At 37.4% G+C, this 27,959-nt stretch overlaps 2 protein-coding genes across 2 annotated transcripts; both read right to left on the bottom strand.

The window, feature by feature from the left end:
- Window positions 1-284: 284 nt before the first annotated feature.
- Window positions 285-4,579, bottom strand: LOC129254935 (uncharacterized). Its single transcript, XM_064108090.1, has one exon. The coding sequence runs from the start codon at window positions 4,571-4,573 to the stop codon at window positions 3,638-3,640; it is 936 nt and encodes a 311-aa protein (XP_063964160.1). The 5' UTR covers window positions 4,574-4,579; the 3' UTR covers window positions 285-3,637.
- Window positions 4,580-18,867: 14,288 nt separating this feature from the next.
- Window positions 18,868-26,554, bottom strand: LOC129276168 (uncharacterized). Its single transcript, XM_064095746.1, has 2 exons — window positions 26,373-26,554; window positions 18,868-21,678 (listed from the first exon to the last, which is right to left on the bottom strand). Exon 2 carries the CDS (start codon window positions 21,625-21,627, stop codon window positions 20,713-20,715), a length of 915 nt encoding a protein of 304 aa, XP_063951816.1. The 5' UTR covers window positions 21,628-21,678; window positions 26,373-26,554; the 3' UTR covers window positions 18,868-20,712.
- Window positions 26,555-27,959: the final 1,405 nt, after the last annotated feature.

The following is a 27,959-nucleotide window of genomic DNA, read 5'->3' as shown; positions in this document are numbered from 1 at the left end:
TAGAGAGAGAGGGGACAGAGTTCTGACACAACTTTCGCTGGCAATTAGGGCCGTACACAGGGTGTCGTAGGTGTCGATTTCTTGGAGATGATGGGGGAGGGGGATGATTGGTGTCTGAGTCTCGCCGAGGGTGTGGGAGGGGGTATCCCCCTCCCACGGTAGGGATGTTTTAAGAAATAAATCGCATTTTAGAGTATACTAAAATCACTTTCTATGCCATAATATTGAAGTCCACTTTCACTATTAAATTACCACACAACATGCAAGTTTCAATTTTACAAGTATTTTATTCAAAGAAAAAGAACAACTCAAAACATTGACAGAAAAATGAAAGTAGGCCTATTTGAATATGGAATGGCATAGGTTACGCGTAAAACAACCAGTTAGAACAATTTTATTGATTACTTTTATAAGGTAAAAACCATGACAATACAGTACTGTGTAAGTTCAAAATGTCATTTCTATGAGTAAGATTACAAAATTATTTATTTTTTAAATCTCGTGTCAGATTCTGACATAATTGTTATCATGGCAAAATATAGTAGCAACATTAAAGTACAAACTTGTCATATAGTTTATATAAAAGTCAAATCTATAAATTTAGGGCCTATACATCATCCGCATGTATTAATTGCTCGTGATATTGCCCTATATCGGCAAGTTCACTTATCACATACAGATAAGTGCTTTAACTTAATTTTTTTTCTTTCTTTTTTGTATTTCTGTGTTGTCAAGTTTTATCGAGTTTATGTATTATAATAAATTTATTGATTTTTCTGGAGAAACTGTTTTGTTATGCCCTCAAAATATAGGGGAGATGATCGTACAGGCCATCTCCCCACCTGAATTTCTTTGGGATAAATCCCCCCCCCCCCCCCGGATCGACACCCATGGTATACAGAACTTTTACAGGAATAGTTGGAGGAGATGCATTGATATTTTTTCTGATATGAAAAACCTTGAAAGTAAGAGATGGAAGTGGACTGAGATTATCATGAAGGTACTTTTACATCTGAAAGAGTTGGGAATGGTATCCCCTTACTACCAACGGCTGTAGAAGTGACCCCATTTTGTGTAATATGTCCAAAAAGGTATAAGGTTATCCCTCGTGCATGCCCATTTTAAACGGAATTATAGATCGATCTTGTCCGCATGCCATTTTCACCATGAGATTATATAAATTATGCGTGAAGTAATTATGTGTTTTGTAGTTATTGAGTTGAGCAAGCCCTTTTTAGTGATTTCTGATTGATAATATATATATTCAGGCTTTATTTTTTTTCCGCGAGAGAGCGTAGCGAGTGATTGGTTCAGGGGGATCAAAATATGAAGTTGTAAAACTCGCTTTTTGGTCAATTATTATGGCGCTAATTACTGTTAAAAGCTAGGGCATAATAGCGAGAAGTTGCGAGCACGAATCGCTAGATCAAACTTTTGGGAATTTCATGTATTAAACATGAGAATTAAACATTAAAAAAAATTCAATCATTAAAACGATGTGCACCTAACTAAAGAATTAATGCGAGCTGATTTTTATAATATACTAACCTTAAAAAAGGATTTGTCAAAATAACCAGTGTGTTGTTGAATAAAATTGCTTACGACAGATAAAAATTGTTATAATAAACCAATTTATTAGTTAGAAACTATCGGTCGGACACTTTGACCGACAGATTGGTTACATGTACTTTGACCAATCATTTTAAGAGTGTATCAACAATCTAGGGACCCGTTGCATTACTATAATGCTAACTTTGCCATCCAATGATAACTACCATGGTAACGATGATAAACAACCAATCAGAGTCAAAAGATTCTATGCAAGATACCACTCACATGGTAAAGCTACCATAATGGTAACTTTTATGCAACGGGGCCTTGATAAATTATGATTTACTATCATCATAATTTTGACTTATTGGCCTTGATCTAATTACTGTAGTGAGTTGGAAGATAGACATTTGGTATAATAATTGGGTATATTTTTGTAAAGTCAAATTCGAAACGAAAGCATCAGTATTATTGACCCAAGATTCCTTATATAAATCCCAATGTACTTTGTTACTGTAGTTTATGTGCCATGTATATATTATTTTAAATACATGAAAATTAAACTAAATAAAATTCAAATGAACTGAGCTAATTGTTTATGACTATACTTATAAGAACCCTCCCTCCGCTCGTGCAATTGAAAAAAAATTTTTTTTGTACAATCAAATATATTTTGTAGATATTTACTACACGTACTTTAAAAAATATTTCTACCACTTGCTGTTATACAGAAAACGCAAAATAACATTTTATCATGAATTGAAAGAAGTGTGATTGTTAAGAATAAATACATGTTTTATCAAATCAATTATTAATAACTGATCAATAAAAATGGGCTGAAATTAATTTACTTGGAGACCGTTGGTCCAGAATTTTGACAATTACTTTGTCATAAATAAATTCACATTTTTTTCCCGTAGCCATGGTGGTCTAGTGATTACGACACTCATCTTTCAATCTGAGGAACGTCGGTTCGATTCCCATCCATGACGACCGTGTATTCATTCAGGAAGAAATTTACCAACACTGTGCTGCACTCACCCAGATGAGGTAAATGGGTACCCGGTAGGAAGAATTCCTCGAATGCTTGAGCATATATGTGGCAGCTCGGCTACAGCCGGGATAGTAACATTATGATACCAATGTAAAGCGCAGTTGAGTATTGATAAAGTAAATGCGCTATACAGTGCGTCCCACAAAAACGAAACCGAGATTTATCGATGATTTATCATAACTTAATCACAAATAAAATAAACAAATGACCTACCATTGTAAAGCTTAGAATCTCCTCTTTCATCTGAAATTACTTAGATTATTTCTTATTCACGTATGAGTGAGCAAAAACAATTTGAAAAGGGGATACCAAAAAGTCACTTGGCGGGCTGTATCTGGGTTTCAAAAAGAAAACCACATTTTCAAAAAGTTCAATATCTGCTCTTTAATTTGATACCTCAATTACCGAAAATGGTCGAGAAATAACAAAGTTCTGGTTATTTGAAATAAGGCTTGAATTTCAATAATTTCATAAAATGAAGAGGTTTTACAGGCCAGCGTTTAAACTCACTCGACACTCCATTTTGTTGACGATCAGCCATGCATTTAGTCTTTTGTTACCGTGCGATAGCTTCTGTAGGAAACCGGTGAAAACACGTTTATTTAATGAAATTATGGAAATACAAGCATTGTTTCGAGGGAACATAACTTGTTTACTTCTTGACCATTTTCTGTGATTAAGGTATCAAATAAAAGAGCAGATATTGAACTTTTTAGGCATGTGATTTTCTTTTTGAAATTCAGATACCCCCCGCCAAATGAGTTTTTGGTATCCTTTCTTCAAATTCTTTTTGCTCACTCATGCGTGAATGAGGAATAATATAAGTAATATCAGATGAAATAGGAGATTCTAAGCTTTACATTGGTAGGTCATTTGTCTATTGTATTTATGATTAAGATATGTTAAATCATCGTTAAATCTCGGTTTCGTTTTTTGTGGGACGCACTGTATTATAAGGCTAAGGAAGCAGGGTGTGAACACCCCACCCCTCTTTCCTTCTAACATAATTCTCTTAATTACATGTAGCCTAATTCACAGAATTCCCTTTTTGTAATCTAATGTTATGAATTCATCATTCAAGGCAACATCTAACATTTCCTGTGAGACCTGAGGGAAATACCGAGCAAATGCTTTTTTGATCTCTTCAAGGGACCTAAAGTAGGATTTGGTTATCTTCCCAGTTTCATTCTCGATCAAGAAAGTAGTGTCTTTAATACACACGAAACGACCGTTAGGAAACGCCATGCACCTTACACTTGTCAGGAAGACACTCTTCGGTGTATCAGAACAACCGACATAAATTGGCGTCATACTGGGTTCAAAGTGTGATATCGCCACACCTTCTTTGAAATGTATGGTGATAAATCGATACCAGCCATCGGTGATACGATTAGCTTCCATCGTCTGCTTGGCTGGATGACCTTCAACTTGATGCAAACAATATATGATGTCACCCTGGCGGGAAAACTTGAAACGCAGGAAAGAGTGATGATATGGAGGCGACTCGTCCTTGAAGTCGAAAGGAACCACGCTAAACAATGGAGTCCCGTTACCAACATCGACGTAATGTCTGCTACCCTCATTCGTTAAACTATGAACGATGATGGCGGCGTGGTCACTGGGGTGTTGAATGTCGCATGCGATGAGAGAAACATCATAACCCAATGCTTTAAGTAGAAGATAAAATGCAACATTGTGTTGGTAGCACATTCCGCCAATTTTAGTGAAGATATATCTCTTGATCTCGGATACGGTAGGAACGTGTCTAGAGTGCTGAGGCGTCGCCATATTTTGGACGTTCGAAAAGGGGATATGATGCAAATATGTTCTGATGAGGTCTTTGAGAAACTCCTGTGGATTATCCTTCAGCTTGATGGAAGACATGCCCAATACATCTTGGACGAAGTAAAAGGCCTCATCGGACGTCAGCAATTTATCATCTGTGGATCCAGCCATTCTCTGAGGCATCTAAAAAGAAACAAGATAAAAAAAATAATCCGTCACATTCTACATCGATCATTACACGAAACATGACAGCTGCAGGGCTTCGGATTTAAAACGGGTCTAATTTATATAGGGGCACTGAAGAAAACAATCGAGTACGCACACGTCTAGACCAAAAGCTTCAGTCTCTGTATTTTGGTTGTTCCGCTGAACTGCGTTGGCTCATATGGGGATTACAGTAAAATGTCAGAAATTGTTGAATAAATCCCCAGAAACGACGGTTATTCCTGTCTAGCACACGTCACACTCAATGGTATTATGCCCTATTGACACGTTCTTCTCTCATAATCGATACGATAGATATGTCATAAAAACCAAGAACAAGGAGTTGACCAGTAATCAATCATTGGTTCATTAAGAAAATCAAGAAAACTGAATGTGCGAGCAATCAATGATTATCCTAGTTTGATCGAATCTGGGAAACTAATAATGGACTGCATCATTAATCATTCATGATTTTATATGATTAAAACCAAGAGCAGGGAGTGAGCTAGCAATCAGCCATAGTTGATGTCATGCTGGAAACCAGAACATAGAGTGAACTAGCGGTCAATCATAGTTTGATGTCAGAGGCGTCGATCCTGGGGGGCAGGGAGGGACGATCGCCCCACCAATTAAAATATTGGGGGGCAAACATATCGTTTTGCCCCCCCTCCCCCCCCCAATAATTCTGCTGCATGTGCAAAAATAAAATAAGATTGCAGTGTTACACAGAAATCAGCAAGCGAGATTGAGATACACAACTCGTTCTTTATTTAAAATCGTGCTCAAAATATAAAAAATTTCAGCTCGCGCTTCGCGCTCGCATCATTTATGTACCAAAACCCATACTTTTCATGATTAATTAGATGAACAGAATGTCCCGTTCTCAGTTCTACACCTAAAAAGAACTCCCGCTCAGATTTGCAATAACCTTTTGTTGAATATATATCTTGTTCTTTATTAAAAACGTCCATTAACCTGTCCATTTTTTCAGATCGAAATATCAAAATTTTCAGCTCGCGCTTCGCGCTCGCATCTATTGTTATTTTAGATACCCATCCTAATCTTTAGTACCAAAAATAAATCTTTCAGGTCAGAATATAAAGAAATTTCAGCTCGCTCTCGGTACTCGCATTATCTGTGTAGTGAGATATGTATCCTCCACATGAGTTACTGCTACAAACAGTCCTAAACAGGTACCATTCCTGTTTTCAGGTCAGCATTATAAAAAATTTCAGCTCGCGCTTCGCGCTCGCATTAATTTGTTGGTGAGATATGTGTCCGAGTATCTTTCTCATAGTTTGTTTGGTGAGATCGAGCGCCTTTAGAACGATTCATGATTTTGCCCCCCCCCCCCAATCTGAAAAATGGATCGACGCCCCTGTTTGAAAACCAATAACATGGAGCTTGCAAGCGATCATGCAATCATAGTTTGATGTAAAGAAAACCAAGAACATGGAGTGAGCAACATTATAACGATCAATCATAGTTTGATGTCATGAAAACTAAGAACATGGAGTGAGCTAGCGATCAATCATAGTTTGATGTCATGAAAACTAAAATCATGGAGTGAGCTAGCAATCAATTCATTATAGTGTTATGTCATGAAAACCAATATCATGGAGTGAGCTAGCGATCATGCAATCATAGTTTGATGCCATGAAAACCGAAAAAAGGGCAGCGATCAATCATTATTTGATATCATGCAAACTAAGAAAATTGAGTGAGCTACATAGCGATCGATAATATTTTGATGTTATGAAAAGTAAAAACATGGAGCTAACGATCAACCATAGTTTGATGTCATGAAAACTAAGAACTTGGAGTGAGCTAGCGATCAATCATATTTTGATGTCATGAAAACTAAGAACTTGGAGTGAGCTAGCGATCAATCATATTTTGATGTCATGAAAACTAAAATCATGGAGTGAGCTAGCGATCAATTCATTATAGTGTTATGTCATGAAAACCAATAACATGGAGTGAGCTAGCGATCATGCATGCAATCATAGTTTGGTGTCATGAAAACCGAAAAAAGGGCAGCGATCAACCATTATTTGATATCATGCAAATTAAGAAAATGGAGTGAGCAAGCGATCGATAATAGTTTGATGTTATGAAAACTAGAAACATTGAGCTAGCGATTAATCATAGATTGATGTCATGAAAACTAAGAAAATGGAGTGAGCTAGCGATTAATCATAGATTGATGTCATGAAAACTAAGAAAATGGAGTGAGCTAGCGATCAATCATAGTTTGATGTCATGAAAACTAAAATCATGGAGTGAGCTAGCGATCAATCATAGTTTGTTATCATGAAAACTAAGAAAATGGCGTGAGCTAGCGATCAATGATAGTTTGTTATCATGAAAACTAAGAAAATGGAGTGAGCTAGCGATCAATCATAGTTTGATGTCATGAAACCAAGAAAATGGAGTGAGCTAGCGATCAATCATAGTTTGTTATCATGAAAACTAAGAAAATGGCGTGAGCTAGCGATCAATGAAACTTGAAAACTTAGAACATGGAGTGCGCTTGCAAGGGTTCCCGTATGCGAATGCAAGAGTCCCGGGAAAACACGTTTTTTATTGTTCTCCTTGCCGCTGTCAGGAAAGGTTTCCGTCCCGAATCGTAAAGTCCTTGTTTAAGCCAGGGTTACACCAGATCCGATTTCTCCCGATTAGATTCGGACCGATTCTGTCCGAATACGCCCTGATTCGGATGGTTTCGGTGGATTCGGAACTTGTTTGTCTCTGATTCGGGGAGCTCCCTTTATAGAGACGAATGGGTCCCGAATAGGTCCCGATTCAACGCAGAATTGCCAAGAATGGACACAAATCAATTTCGGCCATCCCGAATGGCCGAATGCCACCCAAAAAGTGGCAAGAATAGAGACGAATGAGTCCCGATTGCTCCGATTATAGCTAAATGACGACCCGAATGTCGACCCGAGTCAGAAAATGCGCCGAACTCGGACCGTTACGCCCCGAATGATACGAATAGGTCCGAATCTGCCCAGAATAATTCGCATGCCTCTCCTAATCCAACCGAATGTAATCTGAATATATCCCAAATGTGGCCCGAATGAATTTTTTTGTGGTCACATTCGGGAGTATTTTGGAGGGTATTCGGCCGAATTACTCCGCGAATGTTCCCGAATATTCTCGCATTCGCGGAGGGAGAACAGAATACTCCCGAAACCACCCGAATACAACTATTCGGATAGATTCGCAGCTGATCCAGATCCGGGGTAAACTTAGCTTTAAGCTAGGGTTACCCTAGACCAAAAGCTTCGATCTCTGTTATATCGGTTGTTCCGTTGAACTCCGTTGGCTCCACTCACCAATACAATTACAGAGACCGAAGTCGATCTGTAAAGGGACTCAATTATATTTATGTCCCGGGGTTTATGTATTAAGATCGGATAAACCAGGGAAGTGGGAGTTGCGCGACAGCCGAAGAAAGCCACTGTTTTTTTCCTATTACGTTTTTTTTCCGTTTTGGTGCATTTCAGGCGATAACGGAATAATAATCTTTATTTTGGTCCAGTTCTTTTTATATATTTTTATGATATAAAGAAAAAAATCGATGAGCCCCGTCGAGGGATTTTGCATTGTTAACATTAATGGCGGCTGCACGATCGCGAGCCATCTGTGTACGAGGAGAAATAAAAACAATATGACAATTTTTAAAAACTCGAAACAGACGGATGCCAGCTGTCTAGTGTTACACCAAACCCGAATTCTCCCAAATAAATTCGAACTGATTCTGCCCGAAAGAGCCTGATTCGGATGGATTCGGAACCTATTCGTCTCTGATTCGGGAGCTCCCAGAATCAATCGGGAGTAATCTGTTCTCCATCCCCGAATGCTTGGAGAAAATTCGGGAGGGATTCGGCTCGTTTTGAAATGTTCAAAACCAGCTAATAGTCCAGGATAGGCCCCATAGACAAGGGATCGAACCTTGTTTTTTTAGATATACAATGTTTTTTTATGGTTTCTTGTCAATTCGAGGGTGCTGATTCCGAATCTGAATGATGCCACTCTTGTAACCTTGAGCATTTTCCGCAAATTGGCAAAATCCAATATGGCCGCCAAAATATGCAAATTACCCATGAAAATCATAAAATTGCCCACACATTAGCTATAAAATGCATGTAGTTGTTGTGCAGAAGTGAAATACCAATTGGAAAAGCGATATTTGACAAAATATTTATTTTATTGATATTCAAAATGGCCGCCATAACCCCTGTATACTTTATTATGTAGAATATGAATGAAGAAAAATATTTTTTTCAAACAAGAGCACTATTATTGCATGTGATTGTGACCTGCGAGTGGACTACTGTCTGAAAACATGACTATTAACAAAACTATGTCATTTGTATACTATCTAATGTGATAAATGCTGTATTATGATATTCAAAATGGCTGTCATAGACCACTTATACTGTGTACAATGTCTAAAAGGGGACAAATAATTTTCACAACCTTTGAATTTGTTTGACTTTAAAATGCCAATAACTGCGAAATATTGGTGTAACACTGTCTGACAACAAGGATTTCTAACGAAACATATCATTTCCCTTGCAATTTTGGTAATTATGCTGCATGTTGACATTCAAAATGGCTGCCATAGGCCCTATCTGTATTATGTACACAGCGAATGAAGACACTAATTTTCACAAGAGTAAAAACAACAAAATGAATGTAATTGTAATCTACGAGTGAAATATTGTCTAAAAACATGTTTTCTGGCGAAACATATCATCTCCTTTTTCATGCATGAGATAAATGCTGTCTTGTAAAATTCAAAATGGCCCCTATGGGCCCTTACAGTATTATCTAAAATGTAAATGGGGACAAATACTTTTGAAAGAATTAGGATTTGCCTGACTATGAAATCCATATAATTCTGTTGTATAAGGAAAATATTGTTTGAAAACGTGATTTTTTAAATGAAATATAACATTTCCTCTCCCATGTAGGTGATAAATACTGATTTTTGACTTTCAAAACGGCCACACAAGCCCCTACAAATTCTGTAACATGCGTATAGAGAAACTAATCATTTTCAATTCAATTCAATTCTTTTTATTTCATTTCCATTCAAAACATAATACAAAATCATCACCAGAATGAGAACAAAAAACGCACGTAACTATGTGATGTATAGGTAAATTTGGTCTTGAACATGATTTCTGACTAAATACATCACATAATGGTTGAGAAGGTAATAAAGGCCTTACTTTGAAATTCAAAATTACTGCCATAGCCCAAAGTAGTATGTACATTGTAACTGGGGACAGATAATTTTGACAAAATTTTTACTATGAAAATGGCTTAATTTTGATGTAAGTGTTAAGCAGAGGCGTCGATCCTGGGGGGGCAGGGGGGCGATCGCCCCACCAATGAAAATATTGGGGGGGGGGGCAAACATATCATTTTGCCCCCCCCCCAAATAATTCCGGATATGCATAAAAAAAACAAAATTGTAATGTTCAGCAAGCGAGATTGAGATACACAACTCGTTCTTTATTTTAAAAATCGTGCTCAAAATGTCCGCTTTTCAGATTGGAATATAAAAATTTTCAGCTCGCGCTTCGCGCTCGCATCATTTCTGTAGCAAAAACCCATACTTTTCATGATTAAATTGGTGAATGTAAATGTCCCGTTTTCAGTTCTAAGCCTCAAAAGAACTGCTTCAATTTGCAATCATCTTTTCTTGGATATATAGCTTGTTCTTTATCAAAAACGTCCAGTAAACTGTCATTTTTTCAGATCGAAATATCAAAATTTTCAGCTCGCGCTTCGCGCTCGCATCTATTATCTTTTAGATAAAAATTTTAATCATTGGTACCAAAAATGCTAAGAATATCAAGTTTTCAGCTCAGAATATAAAGAAATTTGAGCTCACTCTTGGCACTCGTACTATCTGTGTAGTGAGATACGTGTCTGTGTCTCATTAGTCATATATATATATATATATATGTGTGTGTGTGTGTGTGTATATTATATATATATATATATATATATATATATATATATGTGTGTGTGTGTGTGTGTGTGGGGGTGTGTGGGTGGGTGTTTTGTACGATCGAGCGCCTTTGGAACGTTAATGATTTTGCCCCCCCAATCTGAAAAATGGATCGACGCCCCTGGTGTTAAGTATTGTCTAAACCCAATGATTTCTAACGAAATATATCATAGCTTGTGTCATAAAGGTGATGAATGCAGCCTTTTAAAAATGAAAAATGGCCGCCATAGTCCCTTATCTTAATATGTAAAATTTGAATGGGGAAATATAATTTCCACAAAGAAACATATTGCAGCCATTTTGAAATTTAAATATAGCATTTATCACCTAGTAAATAACATAAGAAATGATCTATTTGGTTAGAAATCATATTTTCAGACGATATTTCACTCATACATGCAACACCATTTAGTCAAGCAAAGCCAAATTCTGTTAAAATTATATGTTCCCATTCACAAAGTACATAATAGGCCTACCGTTAGGGCCTGTAGCGGCCATTTTGACTTTCAAAATACATTATTTATCACCTACCTGGCAGAATGAATGATATATCTTGTTAGAAATTATGTTTTCAGAAAATATTTTACTCTTAAATCACAATTATATGCATGTTATGGTGCTGACTCCTGTGAAAATTGGTTTCCCAGATCGATTGTACATAATACAGTCAATGTCTTTTGGCGGCCATTTTGAAAGTCAAAATACAATATTTAACACAAATATGAAACCCGAATAATATATTTCGTTGCAAATTATATTTGAAGGCGGTATTCCACTAATTTACCACCAAAAAAAATACGTTTTAGTGCTCACCTTGTTATTGTTTTTGTCCTCTCTCACATCGTAGATCATAATTTTAGGGCCTTTGGCGGCCATATTAAATATCAAAATACAGGGTTTATCACATACATGGCATGTTAGATAATAAATTTCGTTAACAATAATGTTTTTAGTCAGTATTCCACTCGTTTATCTTAACAAAATGCATTTTAGTGCTCACTCTTGTGATTTTTTTTGTGTCACCATTCACATTGTACATAATAGTGTTAGGGCTTTTGGAGGCCATTTTGAATATCAAAATACAGGATTTATCACATAACTGACATAACAAATGATATATATCGTTAGCAATCATGTTTTCAGACATTGCTTCACTCATAGATCATAATTACTTGTATATCAGTGCTCAATTTTGTAAAAATTAATTTTCCCCATTCATATTGTACAGGGGTCTATGATGGCGGCCATTTTGATATCAAGAAAATAAATATTTTGACAAAAATCATTTTTTCAGATATTATTTCACTCCGGCAGCACAATTGCATGTACTCTATAGCCAATGTGTAGACAATTTTATGATTTTCATGGGTAATTTGAATATTTTGGCGGCCATATTGGATTTTGCCAATTTGCAGAAAATGCTCAAGGTTACACGAGTGGCATCATTCAGATTCGGAATCAGCACCCTCGAATTGACAAGAAACCATAAAAAAACATTGTATATATAAAAAAACAAGGTTCGACCCCTTCTATCCTGGACTATAATACCCTCCAAAATAATCCCGAATGTGGCCACGACATAATTCATTCGGGCCACATTCAAGATGTATTTAGATGGAATTCGGTTGGATTCTGGGAGGCATTTTGGTAATTCTTGGAAGTCAATTCTTGACAATTGTGCTCCAATTCGGGACTAATTCCGGACCAATTTGCCTCTGATTTGGTCCGAAATTATTCGGGAGAAATTAGGTTTGGTGTAACCCTAGCTTTAAGCAGATCATAGACGTGAAAGAAGCCCTTAAAGATTATGTAGACTAGTTGCAGTAAAATGAGAATGTCATGCTTAATTGTCACCACGGTTACTGTATAGATTGGTATATAAGATCCCAAACTCGGCTTTGACATGATGGTGGGACAGTGTATTATTATTGCTTCAAAAAAGATCCATTATCTGCAGGGCCCTGGGAACGATTTTGGAGGGGGTGCATGTTTTGAAAAAGAAAATGACAAAAATGAAGGGAAGAAATGGGGAAGGTTTTCGTTCCAAAATGAAAGTGATTTTTGTCAAATTTCCGCATTTTAGCATAGTCGGATTTCCAGGGGGTGTTGTATGGTGAATAATTCCCAGCATCCCATCGCTCTCCCGCTTCCCTGGGCCATGGACAAGGGCGGAAATCTCTCCCCCAAAGGTAGAGGAGACCAGGGGCTGAAAAATTTGACAAGTAAAGAAAAAAAAGGTTATTACCACAAATGTAAGAATATTTGGTTATTTCGACCCTAGTAAATTTGACAAGCAAAAAAAAAGGGGGGGTTATCACCCAAAATACACGTTTTAGTTAGATTATGTATTTCTTTCCATCATAAAATACAAAAAATGGTAGGGGGACATTTGATATTGTGTCTCCCCTACTATTTTGGGTATGGGGGACGCGTCCCCCTGTCCCCTGGGGTTTCTTCCCATGGCCATGGACATTTTGGCAGACATATGTTTATAATTTTTGCTATGTTCTCAGCGGGCGTGGTTCTTCCAGCATCCTTTGGCACATTTGTGTAATTTGTTCATACAGAGGCACTTTGGTGATGAGTTAAATTGACTATGTACGAACTCATTTTGAAATCGTCAAAAGAATTTTAATTCTTCTATGGAAGCCCCCCCCCCCCCCTCAAAAATAACCCCATACAAGTATTTCCATTACGTCACAAGTGGCCTATTTGGTGGACGTAACAGTGGGAAACCTGTGCATTGGACCATAAAAATCATCATCATTTAATTATTTGATGAACATCAGCAAATAATATTCAAATACAAAACATAAAAGGGTATATCATTAATTAAAGAAATATGGCCTTTTCCGCTACCAGGCCGATTTTACACGTTAAGTTGCTTCAGCTGAGAGAGGGCGGTATTGTGCAGCAAAGGTTCCATGAGCCTAATTACACAGTAAAAAAAATAGCACGTTGTTTAAGCCTGTCACTCTAACAACAAAATGTTTAAACTTTTTGTAATTGTTTAAACTTCTTAAACAAGTTGTTCAAAAAGTCTAAACAGTTGTTTAAAAAGTTTAAACAGTTGTTTAAAAAAGTTTAATCAGTTGTTTTAAAAATCAAAACAGTAGTTGTTAAAGTGACAGGCTTAAACAACATGCTTAGAATTTTAAACAGCGTTTTTACAGTGTACAACAGGAGGGCTAAAGATATTAGTTCGACCCAACCCATTCGAATTTTTTTCAATTTGATATTGCTGATTGACAAAAGTGTATAAATACAATTGAAAATCTAACACTGATTCTAGAAATGGTAACTAAGCTGAACTTTTTTTTCCCAATTGGGAAGATATAAAATGACTTTGGAACTATTTTTTGACTGGCGGAAGAATTAGGGCTATTTTACTGTTTCAGTTGATAAATTTGATCCCATCATAGTTATCTTCATAAATGGCGATTTATTTTTAAAATGAGCTGGCTACAATACCCTTCTCTGGTCAGATATGGAATGTCAGATATAAAAATATATCCTATCCAATGGTAGTAAACATTCGACCCTCTGTTTTCACGTTTATTTTTTATGAATTTTTCAAAAGTGCCATTTTAACACACAAGTCTATGGGGAATGTCTTACGCGCGTGACACCCAAAGGGGATTTTAAGTACCTGTCCCTGATCTGTATTCTGAATTTAGGCGTATCAGAAATGCAATTATTCTATAATGCATATATTGGTATCTGCACCCGAACACGTATTTGCAAACATAATTTTTTTTAAGGCTTGGACCTTATTGGAAGTGTTGAAAGTTTATCATTCATATGGCAACTTACAAAAAGATAATACATGAAGAAAACTGTTCATTTGTGATGGTAACTTAAGAAACATATTGCATTGTAGAATAAGGATACAAATAGCTAAGAAATGTCAATCCAAACAACCATCAATCGTCATAATCGCTATGAAGACAAGTATATCAGGAAAAAAGCAGAGATTCTAGAGAGCTAGGGGTATGGGGAGAATCCGTATGAAGGAAGGGCCGAAGAATCAACAAGGCAGGGATCGGCAAAACATACATTTCAATAAATATAAACTCATAATTTCACTTCGACATTCATGATAGTGCACCTAAATAAAATGCCTTTAACTATATTGAAAAAGGAAGAATCTTCTTGGCTATTTCTCAAAGACACTCTGGTAATAATGAATAAACGATGTGATCTGCAATATGTCCATGCCATATATTACAATGAGCTGGGTCGGATACACGTTTTTACGTTCCGAGTGGGCTAAAGGTTGGTACTTCTTGATTTTCTCTCGGGAAGAAAAAAAATTGCTGAAACTATTCAGAGAAGCCTACGCAGACTCTGTTTTAGAACTTACCTATGATGAAATGATTCGTTTCTTTAAGATCATAAGACCACAAATTCCGTTCCAACAAAAGGTGAACCAAATTTTCCATAGGCCTACGAAGTATGAAGTGGGAAGATTAACGAATAGAACTACATGTACGTGCAGCCGCGAACTTTGTAAATGCCAACGATTGTCATCATTACTTTGAATGCACAGAGCCTGGGATCGAGTTTTAAAGGGGCGGTGCTAGTTTGCTATAAAAAAAAATTGTCAAGAAAAACGGGGGTTGGTCAAATCTCTGCATTATAGCATACCAACTAACTGAATGTATGTTATATATCGCAGGGGCCGCGGAACGGTATTCAAAGTGGGGGGCTGAGCCAAAAGTGGGGGGCTGACCATGCAAAAAATCACAATCATAATTATGGTCATTTTTACGTTTTTACACGGTTTTGGAAAAAAGTTGGGGGCTGAAGGCCCCCCCCCCCCCGTCCCCCCGCTTCCGCGGCCCCTGTATCCAACCATTATATTTGTTGAGAAATAATGGCGTCACCGTCTTTAAAAGTGTCTATTGCCTTGTCTGTTTCGGACCTGATCATCGAAGCCCATTCAAATTCATTGACCCATCCTAATATATTGAACGCAACGATATTGTAAGCGGTTGATTTCGTACAGTATGTCAAATCATCGGTGATACTTACCACTGTTATATGCCATTACAAAGAGATTTGGTGAAGGTTATGAATGACAAGAAATTCATGGAGTTTATTCTAAGAATGGAATAAAAGAATGTTTAAACCACCCCTTATCTACCCCGCCCCATCCCGTTCATTTTCTCGCTGTGTTTTATTATTATTATCATCATTATTATTATTATTATCAGTAGTATAGTAGTAGTAGTAGTAGTAGTAGTAGTAGTAGTATATCTTTCAACTGTCTCACCTCAAAGTCCGTTTCGATTCCAAGTTTGTTTATCCGTTCCACACACGCGCAATTATAAATTAGTAAAAGCACATGCACTTGACGCCTGTCACAGAATTTCATATCACATAAAAAGCAAGACATGATTGAAAAATATAGCCTATAATCGCGCGTACCCACCAGATAAACCCAGCGGTGCCGTGGTCGAGCCGTAAGACGCCTGACTATAAGGCTACGGGGTTCGATCCCTGCCAAATACAGGTACCAGGATTACACACAGGAGCGGTTATATTCTGTGACTCTCTTGGAGCACTAGAAGCTTTGAAAAACAACAACGAAGAACAGTTCATTTATGAGTTGTTGATGCTCCAGACACAACTTCATCATAAAGGAATACATATTTGTTATGAGTGGATACCTGGGCATTGTAACATCACTGTCAATGAAGTGGTAGTGGCCGCCAAAGGTGCTTTAATACATCCTACAATTGACATCCATAATAAACTAAATAAAAGAGAATCAAATAGTATGATCAAATTTTATTATATGCAAAAATTGCGAAATAGATGGGAGGAAACTGTATCCTCCTTAAAAAGAATCCAAAAAATGTAGCAGGAACTTTTAAATGTTCCTTGAACCACAAGAATAGTGAATCCAGAATGGAAAATATAAGATTAAACCAAAACCTATTTCTATTCAAAATACACCTATCTGGATTATGCGATGTTTGTGGAGTGCCTGAAACAACAAGACATTTTCTAACTGAATGCACAAAATATATTATAGAAATGACAATGCTGTTAGTCGATACAGACTGCCAAGAGGCAGCAGATCTCGAAGGATCATTATCTTCATCAGAGGCTTCACACCAGAGAGCACTTGTGTCTTTCGTAAGAAGGACACATAGACTCTCTTATTTTTAAGTTCTCTCTGCATAACATAATCATTACAAGACATAGCAGGCTGTAAAAATATGAATATAATGTGTATATATGTATATGATATGTTTTATTTTTATTTTGTTATTTTTGTAATTTTTTTGTTTTGCTTTGTTTTCCTCTCTCTAAATTTACTTGTAATTTGGCTTCTACATTTTGAAGTTCCCCTTAGTCTATGTACACAGGGGTCATCCATCTATGAATCGATAGAACATTCCAAATAACCATGTAAAACATATAACATTGAATAATAACATATGACATTAATCGCACCGAGCACAAGCCCAGAATGTCTGCATTAATTAATTGTTTCTTTTGTATAGGTTATGGTACATCATGCAGTAACATGTATTTTATATTACACATTTTTTATTTTCTCTTTTCAAACTTCGGAAGGAGAGGTCTGTTGACAGGCATCACACTGTCTTGGTTGGGTATTGGGGGGCCTATATAGGTAGTGCTTGCTTTTTATTAGCAATGACGCGCATGCTGAGAAGACCGTTCAAATTACTGAACCAGGTTGGCCAGAAAATACTATTCAAACAATCAATGATTTGTGATGAGCCGCCTTTCGATCTCATATAAATTGTCTTAAAGCAGCGTTGATCCATAATGCATCAAATTTTATAACCACAAAAATGACAAATTAATCATAGGCGTAAATATTCATATCTGAATGACACGCGCCTTAAAACCTAAGTTAACAACATGCCACGGCATGTATGCCCTCGAACGAGGCATTCAGTAATCAACTGCCCTGGAAACGATTTTTTTTTTTAACTGGGGGTGCTGATGTAAAATGCAAAAAAAAAAGTTTCACTACAAAATGAAGGTTATGTTGGTCCCGAGAAATTTGACAAGCGAAAAAGGGGTTTTCACTACAAAATATAGGTCATTTTGGCTACATTTATCCCCCTTTAAAACCTACCAGAATTCCTGGCGGTGCTGTCTATGGAGAATAATACACACAACACCCCTGAATGAAAATCTTGGTGGTGCTCCATACAGCACCCCCACTTCCCAGGGACATGAACTGTACTCTCTTATCCTACATTAAATTAAATGGAATTGCGATAGGCTTTCTCTGTAATTTCAGTGTGTGTGTTGTGTGTGTACTTATTAAAGAACAAGTCCACCCCAACAAAAAGGTGAATTGAATAAAAAGAGAAAAATCCAACAAGTAAAACACTGAAAATTTCATCAAAATCGGATGTAAAATAAGAAAGTTATGACATTTTAAAGTTTTGCTTAATTTCACAAAGCAGTGATATGCACATCCTGGTGGGTATGCAAATGAGGAGACTGATGACGTCATCCACTCACTATTTCTTTTGTATTTTATTATATGAAATAGGGAATGTTCTATTTCTCCCCTCATTGTCATGTAAAACAACGATTAATTCCTCCCTGATCATGTGGAATGAGCATTGTTTAATACTATATGATTCAGTCAAGTTGGTCCTTATTGTCAAATATATAAAGAATGAAATATTGTATAATTCAAACAATAAAGTACAAAAGAAATATAGTGAGTGAGGGACATCATCAACCTTCTCTTTTGAGTTTTGCATATCACTGTTTTGTGAAAAATAAGCAAGACTTTAAAGTGTGATAACTTTCTTATTTTACATCCGATTTTGATGAAATTTTCAGTGTTTAGCTAGTTTGATTTTTCTCTTTTTATTCAAATCAACATTTTTTGGGGGTGGACTTGACCTTCAAAAACATATACCTTCTTCTCAAGATGACACCACTAACCATATGGCATGATAATCGTGTCACTCGCATGTTTCTCGAGGATGTTTTCATGATTTTTGAAACATAAACTACCGAACTACACGAGGTTTAATGACCCATATATTTTGTTGTGAGAGCGAGCGAAATAATTTTTAGCAGTTGAAAGATTAGATGCTGTCTCAAATCGTCTGCCAAGGCGGGACTTTTTGAAATCACGTTAAGTCATTTAAAACAATGATGGTATAACAATAATCAACTGAAATTACAGAAAGAAAGAGAAATAAATGTCTGCTATATTAAAACAAACAAATTATGATTAAACAGCTGATGTTTATTCAATAAAAACTCATTTACTCACTGGTTAGAGGTGAGGTGAGAATGGAAGAAGATGGGATCATAATAATCATCAGGAATTAGGATGCCTTATGAAAGGAATTATTGGGCATCACACACGTTATAAATTCCCCCAAAATGTGGAAAACGCTTGCAGATTTTTTTTGTAATCTTAATATAATATGTATTCAACGTTCAAAATTCTGGTTAAAAAGTTCATTGGCATTTGGAATAACTAAATGAAAATAAATGTTTTAAATCTCCTTGAGCACATACTCATTGTGGATTTGGCGCTTTAGAAATACTCTGTATTATTATCTTATTATTGTAAACTATATACATGTACAGTGCGTCCCAAAAAAAACGAAACCGACATTTAGCGATGATTTATCATAACTTAATCATAAATAAAATAGACAAATGACCTATCAATGTAAAGCTTAGAATCTCCTCTTTCATCTGGTATTACTTAGATTATTCCTCATTCACGCATGAGTGAGCAGAAACAATTCGAAGAAAGGATGCCAAAAACTCATTTGGCGGGGGGTATCTGAATTTCAAAAGGAAAATCGCATGACTAAAAAGTTCAATATCTGCTCTTTTATTTGATACCTTAATCACAGAAAATGGTCAAGAAGTAAAAAAGTTATGATCCCTCGAAACTATGCTTGTATTTCCATAATTTCATTAAATAAACGTGTTTTCATCGGTTTCCCATAGAGGCTATCGCACGGTAACAAAAGACTAAATGCATGGCTGATCGTCAACAAAACGGAGTGTCGAGTGAGTTTGAACGCTAACCTGTAAAACCTCTTCATTTTATGAAATTATTGAAATTCAAGCCTTATTTCAAATAACCAGAACTTTGTTATTTCTAGACCATTTTCTGTAATTGAGGTATCAAATTAAAGAGCAGATATTGAACTTTTTAAAAATGTGGTTTTCTTTTTAAAACCTAGATACGGCCCGCCAAGTGACTTTTTGGTATCCCCTTTTCAAATTGTTATTGCTCACTCATGCGTGAATGAGAAATAATCTAAGTAATTTCAGATGAAAGAGGAGATTCTAAGCTCTAAAATGGTAGGTCATTTGTCTATTGTACTTGTGATTAAGTTATGATAAATCTTCGATAAATCTCGGTTTCGTTTTTTGTGGGACGCACTGTATAGAGATAAATTCGTTAGGATATTAAAGTAGGCCTACCCTTTGTTCCATTCACGCTAGTTTGAAGGTTATATTGATTGGTTCATGATCAAAGTTATGTTATATAACCATGTTTAAAAGTCGTTGGAATCATTCAATTCATACATGCTTCATTATGATAAAACCATATTCTAGCGAATAACAGCGGATATAATCTCTGCAATAAGGCGATACGTAGACATATGCCAACCGAAGTCCAAACACTATTGAATTGTAATTACAGAAGGGGCATACAGTATATCAGTATGTTTCTTGTGTAAGTTGATATTATGAATAATTAGAGCTATCAATAACACGTGATAGATGTAGGCATATCCGCTGTAACACCGGTCGAAAAAACGACATAAAACGATATGCAGATTCTTTTTTAAATAAAAAAGGTCCAACTAAAACATCTCTTTTGTGGGTATCTTGGATATAATAAGGAAAGGGTTCAATCTGTTTGAAGTTATAAATGGATTCAATGATGCAGACGTTGACTTCCTATATAGTTCTGTAAAGTTATTTCAAACAAATAACACTTTAGTTACTAATCGATTACATGGTGCTCCTTCTATTGTATTTAGTATGTATACATGTAGAAAACAAAATTATAGTAAATGTGAATGACCACTAAAATCTAGGCATGTCCAGTAGCTGGTAATATTTTAGAGTAGTCTATATCAACCCATGGGTCATTCATGACCGCTTTCAAAGTTTCTTCGGGGAATTGTGGGAAGTACTTCTTGTACGCAGTAAGGACATCATGAAGTGACTTTAGATAAAACTTTTCAACTCGACCCTCATCATTCTCAAGTAATAAGGTTGTGTCTTTGATGCAGGTGAACCGACCATGTGGCCAGGCCATGCATCGAGGGCTGGTAAGATATGGTGGAGTAGGTATCTTCTTGGTGTAGACAGTTGTCATGGCTTCATCAAAGTAGGAGACCTTCTGCGGCTGGTCAGCATGGATGTAAATGAAGGAATACCAGCCATCCTTGACTCTGTCGGGCCACAGTGAAGCTCTAGGGTCAGTATCAGCATGGTGTTGACGGATGATGAGGTCTCCTTCGCGGATAAACCGGAAGCGGAGATATGAATGATGGTACTCGGGAGATACAAGATCAAAGTTGAACGGTATAGCCTTGAATGTTGGGTACCCCGATCCAACATCCACCATATGGATGCTACCTTGGTAGGAGGCATTGTGAACAAGATTCAAGGCATGACTGTCTTTGAAGCTGACGTCACATGTCACCAAGGAAACCTCGTAACCCAAGGCTTGGAGGACGGCCATCGTACTCAGACTGTGGTCGTAGCACAGACCACCAACCTTAGACAACAGATCCTGTTTGATCTCCTTGAATGTAGGAAGATGGCGGTTAGGGTGAGGTACAGAGATAGCCTTGATGGATTGGAAAGGGATATGCTGGAGCCATGCTACTACAAGTTCATCCAAGAATGCAACCTTGTCCTGATGAATCCTCTCCATCGTGGTTTCAATACCAAGAGCATCTCGCAAGAAGACGATCGCTTCTTTAGTGGTCATCGACATGTTGTCTGATATTTTAGTGGAGATCAAGCGTGTCAGCAGCAACAGGAAAATCTGAAAAAGAAACACGAAGGTTTAAGGTAATTTACCAGACACTGTCATTTTGCAGGAGAGACAATTTCATATTTCGGCATGGACTTGGTTTTGAAAGTCTCATAATATTGTAGACATACGAACTATTATCGTTCCTCTTACATGTCTTACATAGGCGGATCCAGCTTTTGGCGAAAGGGGGGGGGGGCGCACTGCCGAGCGGCGCACATATTTTTGCACTTCACCGGCGCCATAAAAGAAAATGTTGAAAAAGGGGTAAAGTCTGACCCTGTCGAATGCTCTTTTCAAAATGTAGGATTTCCAGTCATGCCATTTAGCATGACCACACGCAGATAAAATTTCCGGGGGGGGGGGGGCAAGACTCGAAAATTTGGTGCACATCTCACATTATTTTGCACATTTTTCATAGTTTTCATGAAATGTTAAGGGAAAAAAATTGTTTTTCACAACAGCAGATCGCGAATGTGCCCCCCCCCCTTCCCCCTTGCTGCGTACGACCATTCCCTGAAGTCCACTTAAACATATCTCATTATAACAGAAATATACATCAATTTAAACATATAATCTTTCTAAAACATATATAGAGAGAGATTGAAAAACTTATTAAAGAAAGAAACAAGCAAAAAGTAACACAAATTATGCATGTTATGTGCGATTTCAAAATCTCGTGTATTAACCCTTTTATTGCGATGAGGCCAATACTTTTGTATATTAATAGAGATACAAGTTTTTGTTACTATATGTATATATATATATACACAGGGGCGTCGATCCTTTTTTTAAGATTTGGGGGGCAAAATCATGAATCAACTTTCCAAAGGCGCTCGATATCACACAAAACAAACAAACTCACACAAATACACACACACATATGCATATATATATATATATTTATATGACTCATGAGATAGAAACACATATCTCACCAACAAATTAATGCGAGCGCGAAGCGCGAGCTAAAATATTTTAGTATACTGACCTGAAAACAGAAAAAAGGTGCCTGTTTAGGACTGTTTGTAGTAACTCATGAGGAGGATACATATCTCACTACACAGATAATGCGAGTGCCGAGGGCGAGCTGAAATTTCTTTATATTCTGACCAGAAAGCTTGATATTCTATGCATTTTTGGTACCAATGATTAAGATGGGTATTTAAAAAAAACAATAGATGCGAGCGCGAAGCGCGAGCTTAAAATCTTGATATTTCGATCTGGAAAAAAATGACAGTTTAATGGACGTTTGTAATAAAGAACAAGATTATATCCAGCAAAAGATTATTGCAAATCGAAGCGGGAGTTCTTTTGACGTTTAGTCCTGAAAAAACGTATTTCCGGTTTTAGAAAAGTTTTGGGCTAAAATATCGAATCATCTTCATAAAACACTATAGTAGCTGTCTTAAACTAAAGGCCGTAGAGGTGGCACTATGTGGAATGTGTAAAGAAGAAAGGTGACTGACCTTCTTTTTATTAAAGCATTGGAAAATAAGATCAAAATTAAAGGATTTGCTCTACGCTTTTGTATGATTCTGGGATTTTTTAAATAAATTAAAGATTTCATGACATCTGTCATTCTGTGGGCAACTGCCCCGCCCCAGTCCACTCTGTAAGGGCATGCGATAAGCTTTGTTATGACCATTCAACAATAAAATGTATAACCAGGTGCCGCTGATCATTCTTGACCGGTGCCGATCTAGATTTGGTTGGCAATAGGCCCTTCCTTATTATTCTACCGGCGCCTATTTATTGGAACCAGGGGACGCTGATTATTCTTGACCGGCGCCGATTTAGAACAAGTAGTGCTGATTATTTTTACCGACGTCACGTAAGATTCAGGCAGCGGCAATTCATAATTGACTGGCGCCGATTTAGAACCAGGAGGCGCCGATTATTCTTGACTGGCGCCGATTTTTAACCAGGTGGTGCTGATTATTCTTGTCCGGTGCCAATTTAGATTCAGGTGGAGCTGATTATTCTTGATCGGCGCCGGTTAAGACTCAGGCAACGCCGATTTATAACCAGATGGCGCTGATTATTCTTGACCAGCCCCGATTTAGATATAGGTGGCACTGATTATCCTTGATCGGCGCCGGTTACGAACTCAGGCAGCGCCGATTTTTCTTTACCGGCGCCGATTTATAACCAGATGGCGCCGTTTATTCTTGCCCGGCGCCGATTTAGATTTAGGTGGAGCTGATTATTCTTGATCGGCGCCGGTTAAGACTCTGGCAGCGCCTATTTATAACCAGATGGCGCCGTTTATTCTTGCCCGGCGCCGATTTAGATTTAGGTGGCGCTGATTATCCTTGATCGGCGCCGGTTACGAACTCAGGCAGCGTCGATTTTTCTGTACCGGCGCCGATTTATAACCAGATGGCGCCGATTATTTTTATCTGGTGCCGATTTAGATTTAGGTGGCGCAGATTATCCTTGATCGGCGCCGGTTAAGACTCTGGCAGTGCCGATTTTTCTCGACTGGCGCCGATTTATAACCAAATGGCGCTGATTATTCTTGTCCGGCGCCGATTTAGATTAAGGTGGCGCTGATTATTCTTGATTGGCACCAGTTATATGCAGGCAGCGCACTGCTGATTATTTTTAACCGGCGAAGTTGTTGGGAAAAGGGTAGTTAAAAGAAAAGATAAGGAAGATGATATGATTGTGCTTTGCTGGGGGATAGTCTTTCCTTGCTGTTGCTAACATTATATCAGTGTATAATTTTTTTAAGCGGCGCCTTTTCTTTTCTTTCCTTTGTTTTTTATTTTTTCAAGCAGCACCTTTTCTTTCTTTTACTTTTTTTTTTTTTTTGAGCGGCGCCTTCGGCGCCGCTCAAATATTAGGTGGGGGGGGGGGGGCGCGCGCCCCCTGCGCCACCCCCCTGGATCCGCCACTGTCTTATTACTCCAATATTTTTCACAAATTCAGACCTCCCACGCATAACACAATGTAATAGAAATGATCTGTAATGAATGGAAAGTTACCATCTACAAATAATACTATTTAATACTATAACTGGCCAGGCGTGGTTCTAGACTAAAAGTTTTATTCTTATTAATAATTTTTTTTTGTTTTTTTGGTGGGGGGGGGGGGGGCTTCTGGGGGCTTAAGAAATGTCGACGTTGGTCTATTCAATACAATGAAAATGGCCTTTTGTGGGTAGCCTTATATCCAAGCAGCTATAGTCCTCCCTATGAAAAATATAACAAATATCACGCGAGTGAGCGTAGCGACCGAACGAAATAAAATCATATTTTAAAATGCTTGAGAATTTCTCATCAAAATATAACATCCGTAAGGGCCTGATGGGTGTAATATAGATGTAGATAAGGGCATTTAACGATAGGGTGTAGGATTGGTTATCAGGAAATGAATTTGTGTTGTTACTCTCTCCAGGCACGGATGGGATACTGAACATGCATATAGGCTGCAAAGAATACGACCCAATGATCACTGCCCTGTGTAAGACAAAAGTCTACACAATAGATAGTGTAAAGAATAGAGTCAAATCATTATACATGTTGCTTCCGTAATGGGGCAGGGGTGATTGCCATGAAAATATTGGGGATGCGGCAAACACATCGATCATGTCGATTTGCACTGCCAAATAATTTTGACAAAAGGAAACATTTATGAATCCATTGCAAAAAATTGTTTGATAAATACATCCGAAAACGCTATTAAACCATCGAATGACATAGAAATACTAATGAACTACTAATTTTTCGGTGTGCTTCACGCGTGAAATTCTTTGCATTGTCTTTATCCCCTCTCACCATCCGAACGGGATCGACACTCCTGACTCTAAACTATATGTTAAGTTTAGCCTCAATCAGGGAGTATATTGGAAGTATAAATGAGGCAGTCTACTATATTGCAGGAGATCATTGACTTCCTATACTTGTACTCTAATACCCCTTTCATAAACCCAATAAAACATATCCTCCAATTAGCCGCCTAAGAGTAATGCGGATAATTCAATAAAAATTGCGTTCACAAACTCCATAAATTATTTTTACGAGCGCCCGTCCTGAAAAAGGCGGATAATCGTCATGACAACTGGACACGCCCCCTCCAATGCGGTTGTGTTGGAAAAGGGTGACCTTGTGACCGCACCATGGCAATTATCCGCATTATTTGGAAATACGTTCATAAACTCAAAATCTTGTCCCGATGCCGCTATTATGCGGATAATAGCAGCATCAGAATAATGCGGATAACTCTTGTCCTCCTCTGATTTTACGACCAAATTATGCTGCTATTAGCCGCATAATTGTGTTTTATTGGGTTTATGAAAGGGGTATAAGAGAGCATTATGTATTCTGCATTTAGATGTTATTATGCGAGGGAGCGTCTCGCGACCGAGCGAGAAAATTTTCGAATTTGGATAGTAAAAACTGATTTTAGAGCACTTGACAACATGAATGGTATACTTTACTGCATTAATCAATACATTATACACATATAGGGCCTACATAAATATCTATTTTTTCTTTGTGGTTGAATCTTTTTTTTTTTTTTTTTTTTTTTTTGGGGGGGGGGGCTTCAGTCCCCAAAACAACCCCTAAAACCGCGCCTGCAACCGGCACTGTGAAAGCAGTGTACCTTGCATGGTAGGACTATATATACTCGTGGAAAATATAAAGTACACGATTAATTACTGCGGTATACTAATATAAGTATCAATCTAATTCACGTACCGGTAATAACGTAATCAATCTGTAGAAACCCAGATAATCGTTTCCGATTGTTCAATTAATCCTGACGGTGTTTGTTTCTACTCCAAATAAGAAGGTGTCTGCACAGTTTGCCAGGGATAGTAGATATATCAGCTGGACATGTGATTCATCCGATGCAAAGTCGGCTATAACAGAAGGAGAACAAAGTCCAATTTCATGATTATTAGTTATTTGAGGTTTATATTGAAATGGTTGTAAGTTCAAACTCTTCTCAATCATGTACTATCAATACTTGTGATCTGAAAAGGGGCGTATAATTGTGTTATTGCTCATATTATGACAAGGTATACAGATGATTTTCTGACCCGTGGCAGTGGGAAGTATTTATTCCACCCCTGAAAGGCTCTTTGTTGTACATCGAGTAGAAGCTTTCTGTTTGGTTTAAAAAAAGGGCACACCTAGTCACCTGGAATGTATGTAGTATTTCCATCTATTTGAATGTTGGAAAAAGAGCACTGTCCATTAATTGCCTTGCTCACGGGAATCGAATCCCGGACTTTCATATGTCAGCCAGGCACCTTAGACTACTCGACCAAGGCAGCTTGCCAAGTAGTAATTAAATTGAATGGTTACAATTTATTTTAGACAATTGAAATATGTTTCATTAAGACAAAATGTGCATGGTCCTGGGACGATTTTTTTTACTAAGGGTGCTGAGGTAAATTTCAAAAGCCAAAAGCTCCCCCCCCCCAAAAAAAAAAAAAAAAAAAAAAAAAAGTGGAGGGCCTCTGGCAATCTCGCCTGCATTATGCGATTCATTTTAGCAGCAGTGCTGACTTTGAAAATGACTACAGAATCATTCACAAAACACCATTCATATAATGATAAAATACTATGTTCACTGACCCTAAATGACATTTAACCTTGATCGTGTGACCAAAGACTTGTGCAAGACGACCAGTGATATTTGATTATCCTTATGTCCACATTTTATGAACTATATCCATATAAACTTTCAAAGTCATGATAGCAATTCAACAAATACCCCCCCCCCCCCCAAAAAAAAAAAAAAAAAAAAAAAAAACGGCCAAAGTTCAATTACCTTGGTCATGTGACCTGAAACTCAAACAGAATGTTCACTAATGCTTGATTACTCTTATGTCCAAGTTTCATGAACTAGATTGATTTAATTTCAGAGTTATGATATTTAAAATGCTTTACCTTGGTTAAGATTTCGTTTTGATTCCCCCAACATAATCTAAGTTCATTGACTCTAAACGACCTTTAACCTTGGTCATGTGACCTGAAACTCAGAAAGGATGTTCAGTGATACTTGATTATACTCTTATGTCCAAGTATCATAAACCAGATCCATAAACTTTTAAAGTTATGATGGAAATCAACAAATAACCCCATGGACCCGGGAAGCAGGGGTGCTGGGGGTGCTGAAGCACCCCCAAGTTCTTCCCAGGGGGTGCTGCGTGTATTATTTTCCATAGGCAGCACCCCCTGGAATTCTGGTTAGTGTGTCACATAGGAGAAATGTTTGGAAAATGATCAACATCTTGTGTTGAAACCCTTTTTTGGCTTATCAAATTTCTTGGCACC

This window comes from Lytechinus pictus, chromosome 2 (genome assembly GCF_037042905.1).
Source record: "Lytechinus pictus isolate F3 Inbred chromosome 2, Lp3.0, whole genome shotgun sequence".
Lineage (NCBI taxonomy): Eukaryota > Metazoa > Echinodermata > Echinoidea > Temnopleuroida > Toxopneustidae > Lytechinus > Lytechinus pictus.
This window is presented reverse-complemented; position numbering and strand designations above follow the sequence as displayed.

Coding starts and splice junctions, on each gene's coding strand:
- LOC129254935 (XM_064108090.1), bottom strand. CDS start 4,573: ATGCCTCAGAGAATGGCTGGATCCACAGATGATAAATTGCTGACGTCC.
- LOC129276168 (XM_064095746.1), bottom strand. CDS start 21,627: ATGTCGATGACCACTAAAGAAGCGATCGTCTTCTTGCGAGATGCTCTT.